General features: G+C 35.7%; 1 protein-coding gene across 1 annotated transcript; it reads right to left on the minus strand.

The window, feature by feature from the left end:
- Window positions 1–214: 214 nt before the first annotated feature.
- On the minus strand, window positions 215–16,683 carry LOC143224844 (calcium and integrin-binding family member 2-like). Its single transcript, XM_076453200.1, has 6 exons — window positions 16,449–16,683; window positions 13,025–13,059; window positions 11,685–11,802; window positions 8,013–8,160; window positions 3,429–3,624; window positions 215–1,453 (listed from the first exon to the last, which is right to left on the minus strand). Exons 1-6 carry the CDS (start codon window positions 16,497–16,499, stop codon window positions 1,432–1,434), a joined length of 570 nt encoding a protein of 189 aa, XP_076309315.1. The 5' UTR covers window positions 16,500–16,683; the 3' UTR covers window positions 215–1,431.
- Window positions 16,684–17,287: the final 604 nt, after the last annotated feature.

A 17,287-nucleotide genomic window follows, 5' to 3' on the forward strand; every position in this document is an offset into this window, starting at 1 on the left:
TGTACATACAATTAATTTTGTTTTTGTGGAATATATTTTTTTTTTTGATGATACGATATACTATAGTTACGAAAATTTGAGACTTACAAACACCTGTTGTGATAGGTATGCTATTAACTATTTGTCTTATGTTTAGACTATCAACACAAAATTAAGGGCAACTAGTGCAGATCATCCTTTTGTAGCCTTGCGCGAATATTCGAAACAAACAATATTCGTGGTTTATTATAATCTTTATTAATTTATGATATCGGTTATTCAGGACAAAATTTATTCGTTTGCAGTCCTACAAAGAAAACACGAAGAAAAATACACTCCAGCTACGGTAATCTATTTTTATAACAGAGTAATCAGTTAACAGATTTCAACATAGTTACCACAAATGCATACGAAATAAGTTTGTTGTATGAATGTTTTTTTTCCTTTAGGGGATGGGTCTTTCAATTAATCTACAGTTGTCAGTTGTAATTCAGTCACTAGCGGCACTATTGGTCGTAAAACTTTGGAATCTATAAATTGGTTATTTCCTTGTTGTTTTGGTCTTAGTGGGAATTTTTCAATTTGAAGGTGACCATTGCCGCTCCAACTTGCTTTCTCTACAAAATCTAAGAGAAGCAATGTGATCATCTTGTTTCTGTGACCCTGGTCTGTTGTTGGTTGGCTAATAGTACTTTAATAAGACACTGTTAAACGCAATCACCAGAGTAACTCGTTTCGACTAATGATTGTGTTGGGCTCACTTTAAGGCCTAGTATTTGAACAGCCTATTTTAAACTACACTATCCGACAAAAATAATTGCATATAGCCTTAAAAATAACGTTTTATGTGAGTTATTATTAAGAATCCAACAACAATCAACAGAGGGCATGTGAACTCAGACTGGTTAGCAGCGTATGTTAGTTCAGCAGGAGCCCTCACTTTGACATGCAAACTCAATTCTGAACGTACCCACATCTGAGGAATTGTGCCATTAGATGGTAAGTACATATTTAATGTACTAGTATCTCAAAAACATGGAAAAAACATGCAACCGTATAACAAAATAGTTTCATGAATAACACACAGCAAATAACATGGATATTTATTGCAAAACATCTCAAAAACATGAAAAAAAACGTAACTGTATAACAGAATATTTTCGCAAATAACACGCATCGAGCTGTTATCTAATTTAATGCACAAATATCTCGAAAGCATGAAAAAAATACGATCTAAAAAACGTAAAAAACACACCCAACGGTGTAACAGAATGTTTTCATGAATAACACACAGTAAATAACGTGCATATTTATCATACAAATATCTCAAAAAACATTAAAAAAAACACGCAACGCTATTACAGAATGTTTTCATGAATAACACACGTGACGTGTTTTTGTAATGGGTTAAATAATAATTCGTTTGGTGGTGACTGGAAAGAGTGGGTGTCTTCATATTCTGATGTGAAAGGTCCTAAAAATAAATATATACATTTATTGAAATTTTGACTAACGCTAATTAAACTACGAAGCTAAATCTAAGCCTTAAAGTATATTAAAGACAATTCTATACAAAAGAAATAAACTAAACAAAACTACTGAAGGATACAATGATCAATTTACATTTAAACTTATTTACACAGAGTTTGAAAGATATTCGAAATGATTCACTCAAAACTTATTCCAACCGTGACGTCAAAAAATGATTTGAATTTTAGCCCACGTAAGTCAGTTTCAAGCAAACAAATAAAATCAAACATAATAAATGTCTATAGAATTTTTATTATTATATATTATTTATACTGAATGAGTGGGACAACCGAAAAATGTTTCGGGAGATAATTTATCAAATAAATGTTTGACGACGATGGTATGTTTTCATTCTTGGTAAAACAGAAAACTAAACGTTTGAATAGCTTTACAAGACTCAAGACTTAAAAAGGTGTCATGAAAAGTATCATTTTGTTGGTGCTACGTTTGCCTCGCTCATGAATATGAACATTAATTATGATCAACTTCACTCCTTCACTCAAAAACAGTAGAAAAAAAACCCAGCTAAATTCAATAAATTTCCACGAAAAGGGACGAAGATGAACTACAACGTTCCTGAACATCCCAGTTGGTGAGAGAATTCTTCTGATTTCTCTCTCTCCAAACTAAACCCCTGCCACGTTAGTTTGCGTTTGCGTTTATCATTGTGTTGGCCCGGCATGGTCAAGCGTGTTAAGGCGTGCGATTCGTAATCTGAGGGTTGCGGGTTCGCATCCCTGTCGTGTCAAACATGCTCGCCCTTTCAGCCGTGGGGGCGTTATACTGTTACGGTCAATCTCACTATTCGTTGGTAAAACAGTAGCCCAAGAGTTGGCGGTGGGTGGTGATGATTAGCTGCCTTCCCTCTAGTCTTACGCTACTAAATTAAGGACGGCTAGCATAGATAGCCCTCGAGTAGCTTTGTGCGAAATTCAAAAACAAAAAACAAACAATCATTTTGTTAATAAAACCCTTAATTCTAGTTGTATATTAAATACTGAATAAATGTTCAACCTGTTGTTTAGGCCTAACAGTTCTAACGTATTTTTCCAAAAAAATTCCATTAATGTTTTTTGTTTTTTTTCTCATTTTAAAAGTTGAAGCCTGATTAGTCCGTTGTGTGATTCCAACACAGTAAGAAAACTTATTAATCTGACACGTTCAGACAGTACCTTTATAGGCGTAATCTGAGGATGGCAGGTTCGGATCCCCGTTACACGAAACATGCCCGCCCTTTCAACCGTGGGGGCGTTATAATGTGACGGTCAATCCCACTGTTCGTTGGTAAAAGAGTAGCCCAAGAGTTGGCAATGGATGGTGATGACTAGCTGCCTGCCATCTAGTCTTACACTACTAAATTAGGAACGGCTAGCGCAGATAGCCCTCGAGAAGCTTTGCGCGACTTTCAAAACAAACCGCTAGGTGGGTTAAGGCGTTTGACACGTAATCTGAGGGTCGTGGGTTCGAATCCCCGTCGTACCAAACATGCTCGCCTTTTCAGCCATGGGGGCGTTATAATGTTACGGTCAATCCCACTATCTGTTGGTAAAAGAGTAACCCAAGAGTTGGCGGTGGGTGGCGATAACACTGCTAAATTAGGGACGGCTAGCACAGATAGCCCTCGAGTAGCTTTTCGCGAAATTCAAAAACAAACAATCAAAACAAACCAAAAACTTTATAGGAATAGGATAAAGTGTGAAATAATGCATAGTAAAGTAAGCAGGCAACATTATTTAAATTATCTTTAGTGTCGTTTATATCTCTTTTTTACATTCTGATTTATTTTTTTAAGAAAACACACGAAATCATTTATATTTTGTTTACTTAAAATTATTTATCTATCAAATTAACTTGTACTTTCAATATTTTTTTTTAATGGAATATTAATATTTATGCTATCATGTATTATGCGTTCTCACCCCAAGAAGTCAGGTGCTCGAGAAATAACGTGTTCAAATTCCATGAAAGATACCTTGCCGTCATCATCAACGTCAGACTCTTCCAGAACCTTGTCGCAGGCCAAAGATACTTCCTCTGGACTCAATTCATTTCTGGTTAGGCTTATTAAAGTCTGTTCTATGTCGTAATGCCCTATGAACTGGTCGCCATCAAAATCTATGTTTATAACAACAGAATAAAAAGAAAGAGCTAAACAGGATTACGTATATTATTTCAATTAGATCATCACATCAAACACTCGACTCGCAATCTACGTGTCGCAGGTTCGAACCCGGTCATCAAACATGCTCGTCCTATCAGCTGCTGGAGCGTTATAATGTGATGCTCATTTTCACTGATCGTTGGTAGAGTGTAATACAATAATTGGGAGTGGGTAGTGCTGGCTCGCTGCCTTCTCTCTAGTCTATCATTTCAAAATTAGGATGTGCTAGCGCAGATGGCCCTCGAGTAGCTTTCAGCGAAATTAACAAACAAACAAATTATATATTTTAAAATGTATTTATTGTTACTTTTAGTATGGGTTATGCTTTCTGGTATAGAGAATGTCGTTATTTTTTTATGTTGACTTAGTCTTTATTATTATACTTTCACAATAAAGATCGGTTTACATCGTAAGCCTAATATATGCATTTAGGAACAACCTAAATCTCCTGAACTGGCTGAGCCTTATGAGATATTATTAGGAGGGTTACACTCCTGCCCAAAAAATATCTAACTGAAAGAGCGCATTAAAATCCTTATAAATGGAAACGTAAGAAAACTATTTAATTTGCTATATTAGTTGTCAAATAAATTGCTATATTAGTTGCCAAATAAATTTTAGTTTAGCTCTAGATACACAGATTGTTCTGATCATAATTTAGTAGTAATTAAACAAATCACCAAGAAATATATAATATGTACATATAAAATTACTATACAACTGATATGTTTAGTTTCTTCTAAATATACAGAGAGGCATTAAAAACACAACAACGTACATGCAGTCAAACAATTTTAATACGCTAGGTTAAACATAAGTTTTGAATGTACATATCATGCAATCGTCATGTCTTCGTACTATACAATATTCGTATTTGATCAGAAACTGTACACAAAAAGTTTAACCAAGATTTGAACGTCCAGAAGACTAATAACGGGTATGTCCTCCATTTGCTGCCAGAAAATCCTGGACCCTGCGTGGCATAGATGTCACCAGATTGTCATTCTGCCTATAGGGGATGATGTCCCACTCAGCCATAAGTGCTGCACGTAGTCCAGCTAGAGAGCTAGGGGCAGGATCCCGATGACGGATGCGCTGATCCAAAACGTCCCAGAGATGCTCAATGTGATTCATATCAGGCAAATATGGAGGCCAGTCCAGAACGTTCTAATTGTTATCATTCAAACAATTTGTACACACATGTGCTGACGTGCATTGTCGTGCATGAAGGTGCACCCCAAAGTGTGTCGTCACCCTGGCTGGTGTCCTCCCTGTCATTAGCACCCCGACCGCCTGATCTCTGCTTTCTTACGCCAGCCGTGGCATCTTTCTTTTATGGTGAAATTAAACCTTTAAAGCCCGGCATTTTATAGGCTGAAGGACCGATGTGTACTTGCAAACAAAAGTTTTTTCCATACTCTCACATTATGTACAGCAGCAAGGGATGGGTAAGTTTTGACCGGTTTAAATACTGACACGTGATCACGCTGATTAAAATGATCTGAACTACTGATCTGTTTTCAGAGAACACTCATGATTAAAACCAAGGCGTGTTTGTACCTATATGAAACAACTCATTCTATCACTTGCTGCGTTTTTAATGCCACTTAGTATATTCTGAATATAATGACAACGTGTAGATGTTTATACTATGATCAATGAAGTTTGTTAGGTTTAGAGCATAGCCTTCCTTTTATTTTGGGGTATATTTACGAGTGTGAGATACAAAGATTTAGTTACTAGCCTGTTTTTTATACATGATTTATAACGGTCGCGTTGAAAAATATATTAAAATAAATTATATTTTCACCAAGATATTTCTTTAGGCCTAAATCTGAAGTTTATGTTTTTATGTTAAATGCAATTTTAAAACTGTACGAGAACACAGTTTTTAATTAAAAAACTTTATTATAGAGGTCGCATTGAAAGATATCTTGAAATAAATCATATTTTTAATAACATGTTTGTTTAGGCTTAAATTTGAAGTTTGTATTTTGATGTTAAAATGCAGTTTTAAAGCTGTACGAGAACATAGTTTTTAATTAAAAAATGTACTGCGGCGAATAATTGTTGCGAGAATTGTTTTTGTAGTTGCCTCTAAAACTAATAACTGATATTTACTTACGACTAACGGAGGTTCGGTTAAAATATACGAACAATGATTTATTTAAATTCAATGTTTTAAATCCCAAAAGCTTCGTCATAAGCAGACATGACAAAAACGGATCATCATAGACTAGTAATAAATCTATGAATAATTTACAAAATGTATTCCCAGAACCTAGGGAAGATTTTTTTTACTGTTACAACCTCCACTGAGGTTTCAGGTTGAACAATAAAGGTTATAATTTTCCATTGGATTAGAAAAACCGGGGGAAAGAATCAGTTGATTTTCGCTACGGATTAATTGAGATTAATTAAACAATATTTACTGAGATTAATTAAATTAGTTTTTTATAATATTTTTGCAATACACTGGCGCAGTAAAGAAGATAAAACGTGTTAAATATTTAATAATTTAGTTATTAATAAGGAAACACTGAATAAATTGGCATTTGTGTGAATAAAACAATGTAAGAAATCGAGATTTTGTGTATACACCTTTGAAGGTAAGTTTGTTTTTAACGTAGAAGTTGGCCCGGCATGGACAAGCGTTTTAAGACATGCGACTCGTAATCTGAGGGTCGCGGGTTCGCATCCCCATCGAGCCAAACATGCTCGTCCTTTCAGGCATGGGGCGTTATAATGTGACGGTCAATCTCACTATTCGTTGGTAAAGAGTAGCCCAAGAGTTGGCGGTGGGTGGTGATGACTAGCTGCCTTCCCTTTAGTCTTACACTGCTAAATTAGGAACGGCTAGCACAGATAGCCCTCGAGTAGCTTTGTGCGAAATTCAAAAACAAACAAACAAACAAAAACGTAGGAGTTTCTTTCTCACACATTGTAATCAATGTTATTGATCCACGACCTATATGTTGATTAAAAGCTACGCATTTACTGCATGGTACTTAACCCTTTATTCCCTTCTAATTAGTTAGGTTTATTGTCTAATGAGAAAACAAGTGTCAAAAAATGTTAAATAACCTTGTACATTTTTAACAAGCAAAGTTATTGTGAATATCATTTATAAGTTTGTTTTGGTTTTTTTTAATTTCGCACAAAACTACTCGAGGGCTATCTGCGTTAGACGTCCATAATTTAGTAGTGTAAGACTAGAGGGAAGGCAGCTAGTCATCACCACCCACCGCCAACTCTTGGGCTACTCGTTTGCCAACGAATAGTGGGATTGACCGTCACAATATAACGCCCCCATGACTGAATGGGCGAACATGTTTGGCGCGACGGGGATGCAAACCCGCGACCCTCAAATTACGAGTTGCACGCCTTAACGCGCTTGTCCATGCCGGGCCATCATTCATAGGAAAAGAGTTTTATATAAAAATAATAAAGAAAATAAATAGGAGTTATCAACATTATAATAAATGTAATATAATAATGTTTTTAGTTTTGTTTCCTCCCCCGAGAATCAGATTTTAAATTATATTTTGCTTCAAATCGGTGAGAAACGTGTTTTTTTTTTATAATCGTAAAGCTTAAGTTTTCATGGTTTAAATGTAAGCACAAAGATACACAATGGAAATCGAAACATTGATGTTGCCAGATTTTCTACTCGCGAGATGGGTCAGAAAATTTTAATGTGAGCCAAAATAATTAAAAAGCTGAAATTTATCCAAAGTTTTAATCAAATGTAAAAACGTTTATAGAAGTTTTGTTTTCATTAAATTGTACAAAAGGTGTTTCTATTATACAAAATCTGATAAAAATAAAAGTGATCAGTGTGGCCACTTTATCGGGAGAGCTGGGCCCCCTTGACAACGCCTCATTATTAAAATTCAGTTTATGACGTTGTAAGTTGGCAAACATGTCACTGTGTCCCACGGGTGGGTGGGGGCTCAGTGGTAATGAAAGGACCTCTTAGTTTGTGCTGATTTTGGTAATGCACACACGTATTAGTTTATGCGCATATCGAACTCCGAATTTTAGCGTTATAGACCAACAAGCTCAACGGTTGATTCACTAGAAAATATTGATCCATAAATTACGAGGTATTTGAACAAAGTAAACTGAGAGAAATTTACTTAGTCCTTTTTAAAAGTTTTCAAGACGATTTCAGATTCCTTTAAAATTTTCATTTTTTTAAATATATAAATATTTATAAATTTAATATTTTAAGAAAATAGCAGAAAATTTTATTCAATCTTCATCATGTCAAAGATTAAGCTTATTTGAGTAAACGTACAAAATATATTGAATAGATATATATAAATCTGTGAATACAAACCATATATCTTAAAGGCATAGACAACCTTGACGTCTCTTGGTGCCTGTTCACTGAAAACTGAAAACATATCCAAGAAATCATCAAATGTCATATTTCCACTTCCATCATGCGAGAATACTTTACAAATACGTTGCCGAAACGGGTTTTCCTGAGAAACAAATACAAATTGCATCCATTTCAGTTATCAACTTCCCAGAACGTTCTTAAAATCTAAAAATTCTTTCAGTTTCATCAAAGAAAAAAAAAAACCTTTAATTTTTAAAAAGTAAATTATTTGGGGGGGGGGAATGAAACAAAGATGTTCCACTAGTTCTGGTATCAAATGAAAATACGATTAGAATATTTTACTCTCAAGATGTGTTTGTGTGTTTTGTAAATTTCGCACAAAGCTACTCAAGGGCTATCTGTCCTTAATTTAGCAGTGTAAGACTAGAGGGAAGGCAGCTAGTCATCACCACCCATCGCCAACTCTTGGGCTACTCTTTTACCAACGAATAGTGGGATTGACCATCACATTATGACGCCCCATGGCTGAAAGGGCGAGCATGTTTAGTGCGACCGGGATTCGAACCCGCGACCCTCGGATTACGAATCGAACGCCTTAACCCACTTGGCCATGCCGGGCCTACTGTCAAGATAATCTTCACTCTAGTGTCCACACATGGAATATACATAATTTCAATGGCCAATGTGAATTATATGTGGAACGTTTGCAGTTGGAATCGATTCCAAATATTTTCAAACATCTTTTACACCAAGTTGAACAGATCTGCGAACTTAAACTTCATAAAATTAGTTTTGGTTTTAATAATGGATTTCACAGACTCAGAAAATAATATTCAGTTTTTTTCTATCACGAAATAATTTTTTTCTTTTACAAATTAGGAATAAAAAACACTCTTACTTAGAGAAAATTTACAATAAATATAACAGAACATGTTTGGGTTATTTGTACGATTGCTTGTTCTCATAGGAGGAATGCATAATATTGAAAAGAAAAAAATAACGTCAAAGTGCACGCGCATATAAATACTAAATAGAAAGGACGTGTCATGAGTCATGTTAACCGTTTATACACTAACGGTGTGTTTCTAGTTGGTTCTAGAACAATCGATAAGACTTTTACATCGTGATTGGTCGAGATAAGTTTGCAACCAGGAGTTACATTTTAAGTATATCAAAATGTGACCCAGTTTCCATGAAAATGACTCATTTATGTAAAAGTAAGTGTGGCATTTTGTGAACATTCTGTACACGATGGAAAAACAAACGGATATCATTTTTAATTGAGCGTATAGGAATTGTGTGTTTTATTGTAATAAAAGCCACATCGGGCTGTCTGTTGAGTCCACCGTAGGGGAATCGAACCCCTGATTTTAGCGTTGTAAGTTCGTAGACTTACCGCTGTACCAGCTATTCTTCTATTTTTTGGTGAAGGTCGAATAAATAATTGATGGGGGCCTGCACTGTATTGTGCTGCTAACACACATTCTATAGTACATGGAAAGAGAACCAGCAGGGTGGGCGCCAGTCTAAGGGGCCGATACCACACCTGAAGGGACTAAACGAAAACTGTACATCTAGTGAACACACATTCTCTAGTAGTTAGGAATCAAATCTAATTTAACAGTAAACGCTGCTTGTTGAGTGGGGGGGACTACAGGTTAGAGTAAAGCACGTTATCAGTTAATTTACGCCCCAGAGCCCCAGGGGCACTGTTACCTGTAATGTCCTTCAGGATCATTAATGTAGTTGCAACTTTGTGCAGTCACATGGAGCTCACAAACATCGAGAACTGCAGCTATACACTTTAATTTATAGGGCCAGAACCTGCTTTATTTTCTTCTAAAATTCAAGATATTTTGTGAAAGATTAAAGAAATACGTGTATGATGCAGTTCGTGGTAAAAGAGGGAGGGTGATGTGAGAATGTAAAAGCCTGGCCCCACGAATTATTTGTAAACGTTTCGACTTATATCATGCTGTTGTTTTTTAAGCTGAGTTTGTAAATTGTTGTTCAAGAAAGTCCTACATAATGGACTATGTGTGCTCTGCCCACCATAATTAGGTAAATATGGTTCTTAATGTTTTAAATCTAGAAATTTTCCACTATGAAGGGGCTGGGAGTGTGGCTTTAAGCTGAGAAAAACAGAATCGTTTCTCATTTTTTCTAGACTGACAAGTGGCTCAGCATGGCCAGGTGGGTTAAGGCGTTAGACTCGTAATCCGAGGGTCGCGGATTCGATTCCCTTCGCACTAAACGTGTACGCCCTTTCAGCCGTGGGGACGTTATAATATAACGGTCAATCCTACTATTCGTTGGTAAAAGAGTAGCTTAAGAGTTGGCGATGAGTTGTGATGACTAGTTGCCTTCCCTCTAGTCTTACACTGCTAAATGATAGACGGCTAGCGCAGATAGCCCTCGAGTAGCTTTGCGCGAAATTCAAAAAACATCGAGACTGAAAAAGTCAAGGCATGACATAACTATGTTTAATGACAACAAGGGACTTGTTGGTCCGTGTCAGCTGTCTTATCTTTTAAGCCAAACTAAAATTATTCATAAATCTATTAAGATTTATTTTAAACTCACTCAAGTTTACTGCCCCCATTCGAAGGCGAAACCCATTCTATAAAATACTAGTAAGACAAAGGTTCATGTTAATGTTGTAATGACGTACTTTAAAAAAATTGTTTGTGTAACAGACCTTGTGCTTAGGCCTTAAAATTAAGAAAACAAACATATTTCACATAATACCCCACAGAAAGTAGGTTTCTTAGTAGCTTATTGTAGGCCCGGCATGGCCAAGCGTGTCAAGGCGTGCGACTCGTAATCTGAGGGTCGCGGGTTCATACTCGCCCTTTCAGCCGTGGGGCGTTATAATGTGACGGTCAATCCCACTATTCGTTGTAAAAGAGTTGCCTACGAGTTAGCAGTGGGTGGTGATGACTAGCTGCCTTCTCTCTAGTCTTACACTGTTAAATTAGGGACGGCTAGCACAGATAGCCCTCGAGTAGCTTTGTGCAAAATTCAAAACAAACAAACAAACAAGCTAATTGTAGTTCATCTTCCTACTCATAACAACACCGAGACCTCAACTTAAAAAGTTAAAAGTTATACGAATAAAAAAGTTGTTTACAAGTTTAATGGTAATAAACATAATTTTTAATATAACAGAAAACCGATGAATTTTTCAGTTTCCATACCCGTGATGGTAAGAGTACAAATAACCCACTGTGCAGCTTTGTGCTTAATTATAAATAAACAGTTATAATAATAATAAATCAACGGGCATTAAAAATGCCATAAATAATATAATATTTTAGCAAAAGCTAACGTTAAGTTTGCGTAGTGTCTGAACAATGTATCTCAAGACAGCTAGTACGGGTATTAAAACTTCAATTAAAATAAAGTTCAAAACGTTTTGACCTTCTTAGGCCATCTTTAGGTTGACAAAGAGAGTTTGCAACTGACCGTTGCCGAGCACATGTCTTTATTTTGTAGTTATGAGGAAATCGTTTACTACAAAGAAAAAGAAAAAAGTGACCTATTTTTTGTCACATTTCCCATTTATTTATAATATATTAATTTCTACTGTAGTTTCCGGTTTGCTTTATGAAATAGAAAGAATGTTTTTTTTATTTATTAAAGGAATAACTGTAATTAGCATTTTACCCTAAGTTCTGGCATTTTTTCTACTTTCTCCATCGGGACCACAACAGTATGTGCTTCATCACCAGTCATTACCTGAGGGACATTCTGAGGGTCTAATTCTCGGAATCGTTTCTGTACCCTAACAGAGAAACACTTGTTTTGTCAGTTTTTATAAACATAATTTGTAGCGTTTCTTACATTTCTACATGTTAACAGGATCCTCACGAGCCAGTGTAGGACATTTTTCGTACGGAAACAAAACAACAGCAAAGAAAATATTATCCAATCCGGTTTTTTTCTTAAATTGTACTATGTTTTTGGACATTTAAATTGGCCAAAGATATGGCCTTTCTCACGCTCTTTAAGCGTTGGGACTACGAAAAATGATATAAAGTGGTAAGGTGACTGAAATACGTCAGAGCATCACAAGTTTAACAGCCAATCACAAAAAGCATGGAAGTCTTTAAATAACATAACCATTTATAACCACCTTAGTAGATACTGCGCAACAAGCTGAGTACAATATTATGCTTGTAGTTGCTTTTAACGTGTTCCTGTCTGCTCATCCCACTCCTTACTACCGTGATGCTTCGATCTTTGTTGAATCGCAGATGAAATCGTTCGTAATTCAATTGAAAGCTAAACATTAACAGTTGTTAGCAAAAGCATAAAACATTGACAGTTGCTTAGTTAACAATGCTGAGAATGTGGCTTTACTGATACATGTACTGAATTTACTACCAGTGAGTAGACCTTAGTACTAGCTAGTATGGAGACTTGAGAATTCTGTATTTCATTTTAACATTTATCAGTTAACAAAGGAAAACTTGTCTCAAAAATATACGCCAGAAATCACCCCGGGGAGTTTTCAAATTGAACTCGTTTTTAATATTCCATACAGTGTAGTGTAGATACGATCCTTGGCTTTTGAGGAACGTTTTAATATCTTATCTAAATTTTACTTTCTAAAAATAAACGACTATTTCGGTTTGATAACTAAATGATTTATCGTGAACAAATTCGTAATTCAGACAATATAATAACCAGCACCAAGAAAACAAGTCACAAGCTCTACATATAAAACAAATACATTATAATATTAAATTACAATTTGCACAAGTAACCAAATAGTGCATCTTTAATAGAATGAAATTCGAACCGAACGTTGTCTAAATATTCAATGTAAAATACGAGAAACGCTACAATTTAAATATAATGCGATCAATTTGTCAATATTTCACTGTTTGATTCCTTCGTAAGACAAAATATATTCGTTCTTATTTTATTCAGGTTTTCACAATTAACTGTTTTTAAAGTTCCTTGTAGATTTAAATGAAAGCTTGAATTTATATAAAACTTACCTTAAAATTTCCTTCCCAGTAAAAAACGTGCAGTCCTGTTAAAGAAATTAAGTTGGTATTTTTCTCTCAACGTGTTTATAAAAACAATAAGAAATACACATTATAATGGGAAACAAAACAGTGAAATTTTATTATTTAACCTTTCCTAATGAATTGAAGTTTGTAAGTTATACATTACGATAGAAATTGTAACTTAATTTGTTAATTATTTTGAATTTCGCAAAAACAACTACACGGGGGAAATCTGCACTAGCCATTCCTGATTTAGCAACGTAAGACTAGAGGGAAGGCAACTAGCCATCATCACTCATCGCCAACTCTTGGTCTACTCTTTTGTGAACGAATAGTGGGATTGATTATAACATTATAACCCTCCCACGGCTGAAAAGGCGAGCATCTTTGTTGTAAAGGAGATTGTAACCCGCGACCCTCAAATTATGAATCTAACGCCCTAACCACCAAATCTTACCGCGTCTTAAGTTTTTTTAATAAGAAATTCAGGTAAACATGTCGTTATTTTATAACCTTATTTCAAATTGCTATATTTTCCAAAGGTGGCTTTATGGAAAAAAATCATTACCTTCTACTTAAACTGTTAAAGCCTCTGAGGGTGTGTTTTTCGTATAGCAAAGCCACAAAGGGTTATCTGCTCAGCTCACCGAGGGGAATCGAACCCCTGATTTTAGTGTTGTAAATCCGGAGACATACCGCTGTACTAGCGGGGGGGCTAAAGCCTCTCAGAGGCTCATCGGTATGTGTGTGAACTTACAACACTAGAAACCGAGTTTTGATACCCGTGTTGAGCAGAGCACAAATAACCCAATGTGCAGCTTTTTTTTCGAGCTCAAACAAACACACAATAAACTGAAGTCTAGAAAAACATGGTAAAAGGACATAAAAAAGCCTAACGTTATTTAAAAATACAGACGAAACACCGTTTGCGCTACACGATAAAATTTTAAAAAGTTAAGACTAACCATACATGTTTTCAAATAGAGTTAATTATACAATGTGCTATCTTTATATTTTATAAAGCTTTGGTTATTTCAAGATCCAAGCCTCAACTTAATCACGATACAGGAAAAACAATATAATCTTGTGCACTCCGTCTAATTGACTTCAATTTTTCTTTTCAAGTCACAGTAATTGAAATATTTTTCGCTAAATATTTTTAGGAGTACACCAAGCACGTATTGACTTACCAGTAACGGCCCGGCATGGCCAAGCGTGTTAAGGCGTGCGACTCGTAATCTGAGGGTTGCGGGTTCGCATCCCCGTCGCGCCAAACATGCTCGCCCTTTCAGCTGTGGGGGCGTTATAATGTTACGGTCAATCCCACTATTCGTTGGTAAAAGAGTAGCCCAAGAGTTGGCGGTGGGTGGTGATGACTAGCTGCCTTCCCTCTAGTCTTACACTGCAAAATTAGGGACGGCTAGCGCAGATAGCCCTCGAGTAGCTTTGTGCGAAATTCAAAAACAAACAAGACTTACCAGTGGAAATATACATTGTTCTGTCAGCGTAATATAGAAATGGTTATTTGCCTAATGCCATTCCAATAACATTTAAGTTAACATGTGTGTTAATTCTGTCAACAGCGATGTGTATTTAAAATAATTTACTAGATCACAGGTTTGTTCAAGACGTTATCTACTATCTCGTGTGAGATTCGTCTGTGTTATCAAAATTACCGGGCCCTGCATGGCCTGGTGGTTAAGGCACTCGACTCGTAATCCGAGGGTCAAGGATTCGAATCCCCGTCATACCAAACATGCTCGCCCTTTCAGCCGTGAGAACGTTATAATATGATAGTTAACCCTACTATTTGTTGGTAAAAGAATAGCCCATGAGTTAGCGGTGGATGGTGATGACTAGCTACCTTCCCTCTAGCCTTACACTGCTGAACTAGGGACGGTTAGCGCAAAATTCAAAACAAACCAAACTAATCAAAATTACCGATCGTTGTAAACCACTTGTGACTGAATTTTAACCATAAAATACGTATACCTCTTAAGCACGTATTTTAGCTATACTTATGACAAGATTGTGGCTACTTCTAGATTGTTTAAAAGTACATTCTGACCCTTTTGTACACCTACATTCGATATTGTTTTATAGTTTTAATTTACTGTATGCAATGTTGTCCACGTGACCATGTTTCATACTCTTCATTGGTTCGTAGAATCTATTAAAACATATAGTCTCTCATAAAGAGTTGTAGAAACAAAATATCGAATGAAACAAACATAAACTGTTTTGAAGTTTTATAGTCCATTTTTCGTCAGACAAAAAATAAGGTTATTTATTAATTGAAGAGATTTATATGAACATGAAATGAAAACAGTCAGTGTTTTTCAGAATTTGGTTATATTTAAATCTTTCTATGTTTATTTACACTTTCCAAGCTGGTGCACGGTAAGAAACACGGTAATGCGGGATTTCATAAGTTGTGTGTAAATATTTCTCATTCTATGAGTGTACAGGAAGTAAAGATTTAATCCGGGTGGTTCCACACAAGATTTAAAGCATTACACGTGTCAATAAGACAGTATGTTAGAAATAATGCAAGTTATCGCTTTATTAGGCAAAAGTTATGAAACAAATATCTTCTTTAACCTTGAAGACGTTTTAATACAGTTAAATCACACTTTGGTCTACATGTTTTAAAACATTCAGTCACTATTCACCGTCCGTGCAGTTTTTACTATTTCAATTTGGATCGACTTTGGTAGATAATAAAAAAAACAAAAGAAAACAGTTTGTTGTTTTTGGAATTTCGCACAAAGCTACTCGAGGGCTATCTGTGCTAGCCGTCCCTAATTTAGCAGTGTAAGACTAGAGGGAAGGCAACTAGTCATGACCACCCACCGCCAATTCTTGGGCTACTCTTTTAACAACGAATAGTGGGATTGACCGTAACATTATAACGCTCTCACGGCTGAAAGAGCGAACATGTTTCGTGCGACCGGGATTCAAACCCGCGACCCTCGGATTACGAGTAGAACGCCTTAATCCACCTGGCAATTCCTTAGCGTCTACATTCTCTCTACTGAAATTCCAATATACACTTTATAAAAATGTGTTCAGTTAATTCATACAAAACTTCCAAAGATTTTAGCTTTAATAAGTATTTCAGGCTCCTGAACCTTAACTTGTTAAGTATGAAACTTTCGTTTGACATAGGTCTACACAAGTAGATTGAAACACCTTTCCGAAACAAGCTGTAAACCAGTTTATCTAACCTAAATTAACTGCTTTAAAAAGCCTGCCGATATTATAATTTTAATGAGTAAACTAGCCAAATTACGTTAAGCACAATAACTTTGGACAGTAAAATTCATAAATGTCGTATTGAAATACGATAAAAACGTACAAGAAATAGAAACAGTAGTTATTTTTTCCACATAATTAGATCTGTATTTGTTACCTGATAATCGTCAAGCTGTTCTTCAGTGAAAGTGACAACTTTGTTTCCCATTACTAACTTGGAAAATAACTTCTTGGAGCGTTACGGTTTCTGCCGTTATTGACAAAATATTTGTAAAACCTGTATTATTGATGATTCTTAGCACTAAAATAACTGTTAATTGTCTCTATTTAAAGGTTCTAGAACCCGACCAACTTCATGAAACATCAGTCTCAAATGACGTAGAATTTCCAACAGAGACAGTAGACCCATAGTGACGTTCGAAAGAGTACTGCAAAGGGTGTGGTTCTTTTTGGGTGGTGTACCTTTTGTGTCTGGTGCTCCATCACTAACGACCAAAGTACTTTCAGATCAATACTGGATGTAAGCCTAGAAACGATACGTGTACGTATTATTTTGGATTTGAACTACGTTACAAAGTTGGGTGTTGTTCTGTTATATAAGATGACAGACTCTCTTTTTGTTTTCTTTTTTGTGTTTATAAAACCTCAAAAATTTGGAATTATAAAACATGCATACATTTAAAAATTGAAAAAGAAATGTCGTCATAATGAAAGTTCCTTTGTACAAGAATTATCTTGTGTGTTTTTTCAAGAATAAACTTTGTTACGTAAAACTAGAGGTTTCTGGGTAAGTGACTAATTCCAAACTACTGGTATTATTTCCATGAAATGTATGAGTGCCAAGTTTCTGAACAAAAAACATGACCTGGTCAACAGAATTAGCCTGCATGATCTACGATCCTTGCATTTATTTTCGTCAGTGCTAGGAAAAGTGAAACTAATTAAAGGGCCCCGGCATGGTCAGGTGGTTAAGGGCTCGACTCGTAATCTGAGGGT

This window comes from Tachypleus tridentatus, chromosome 9 (genome assembly GCF_004210375.1).
Source record: "Tachypleus tridentatus isolate NWPU-2018 chromosome 9, ASM421037v1, whole genome shotgun sequence".
Taxonomy (NCBI): Eukaryota; Metazoa; Arthropoda; class Merostomata; order Xiphosura; family Limulidae; genus Tachypleus; species Tachypleus tridentatus.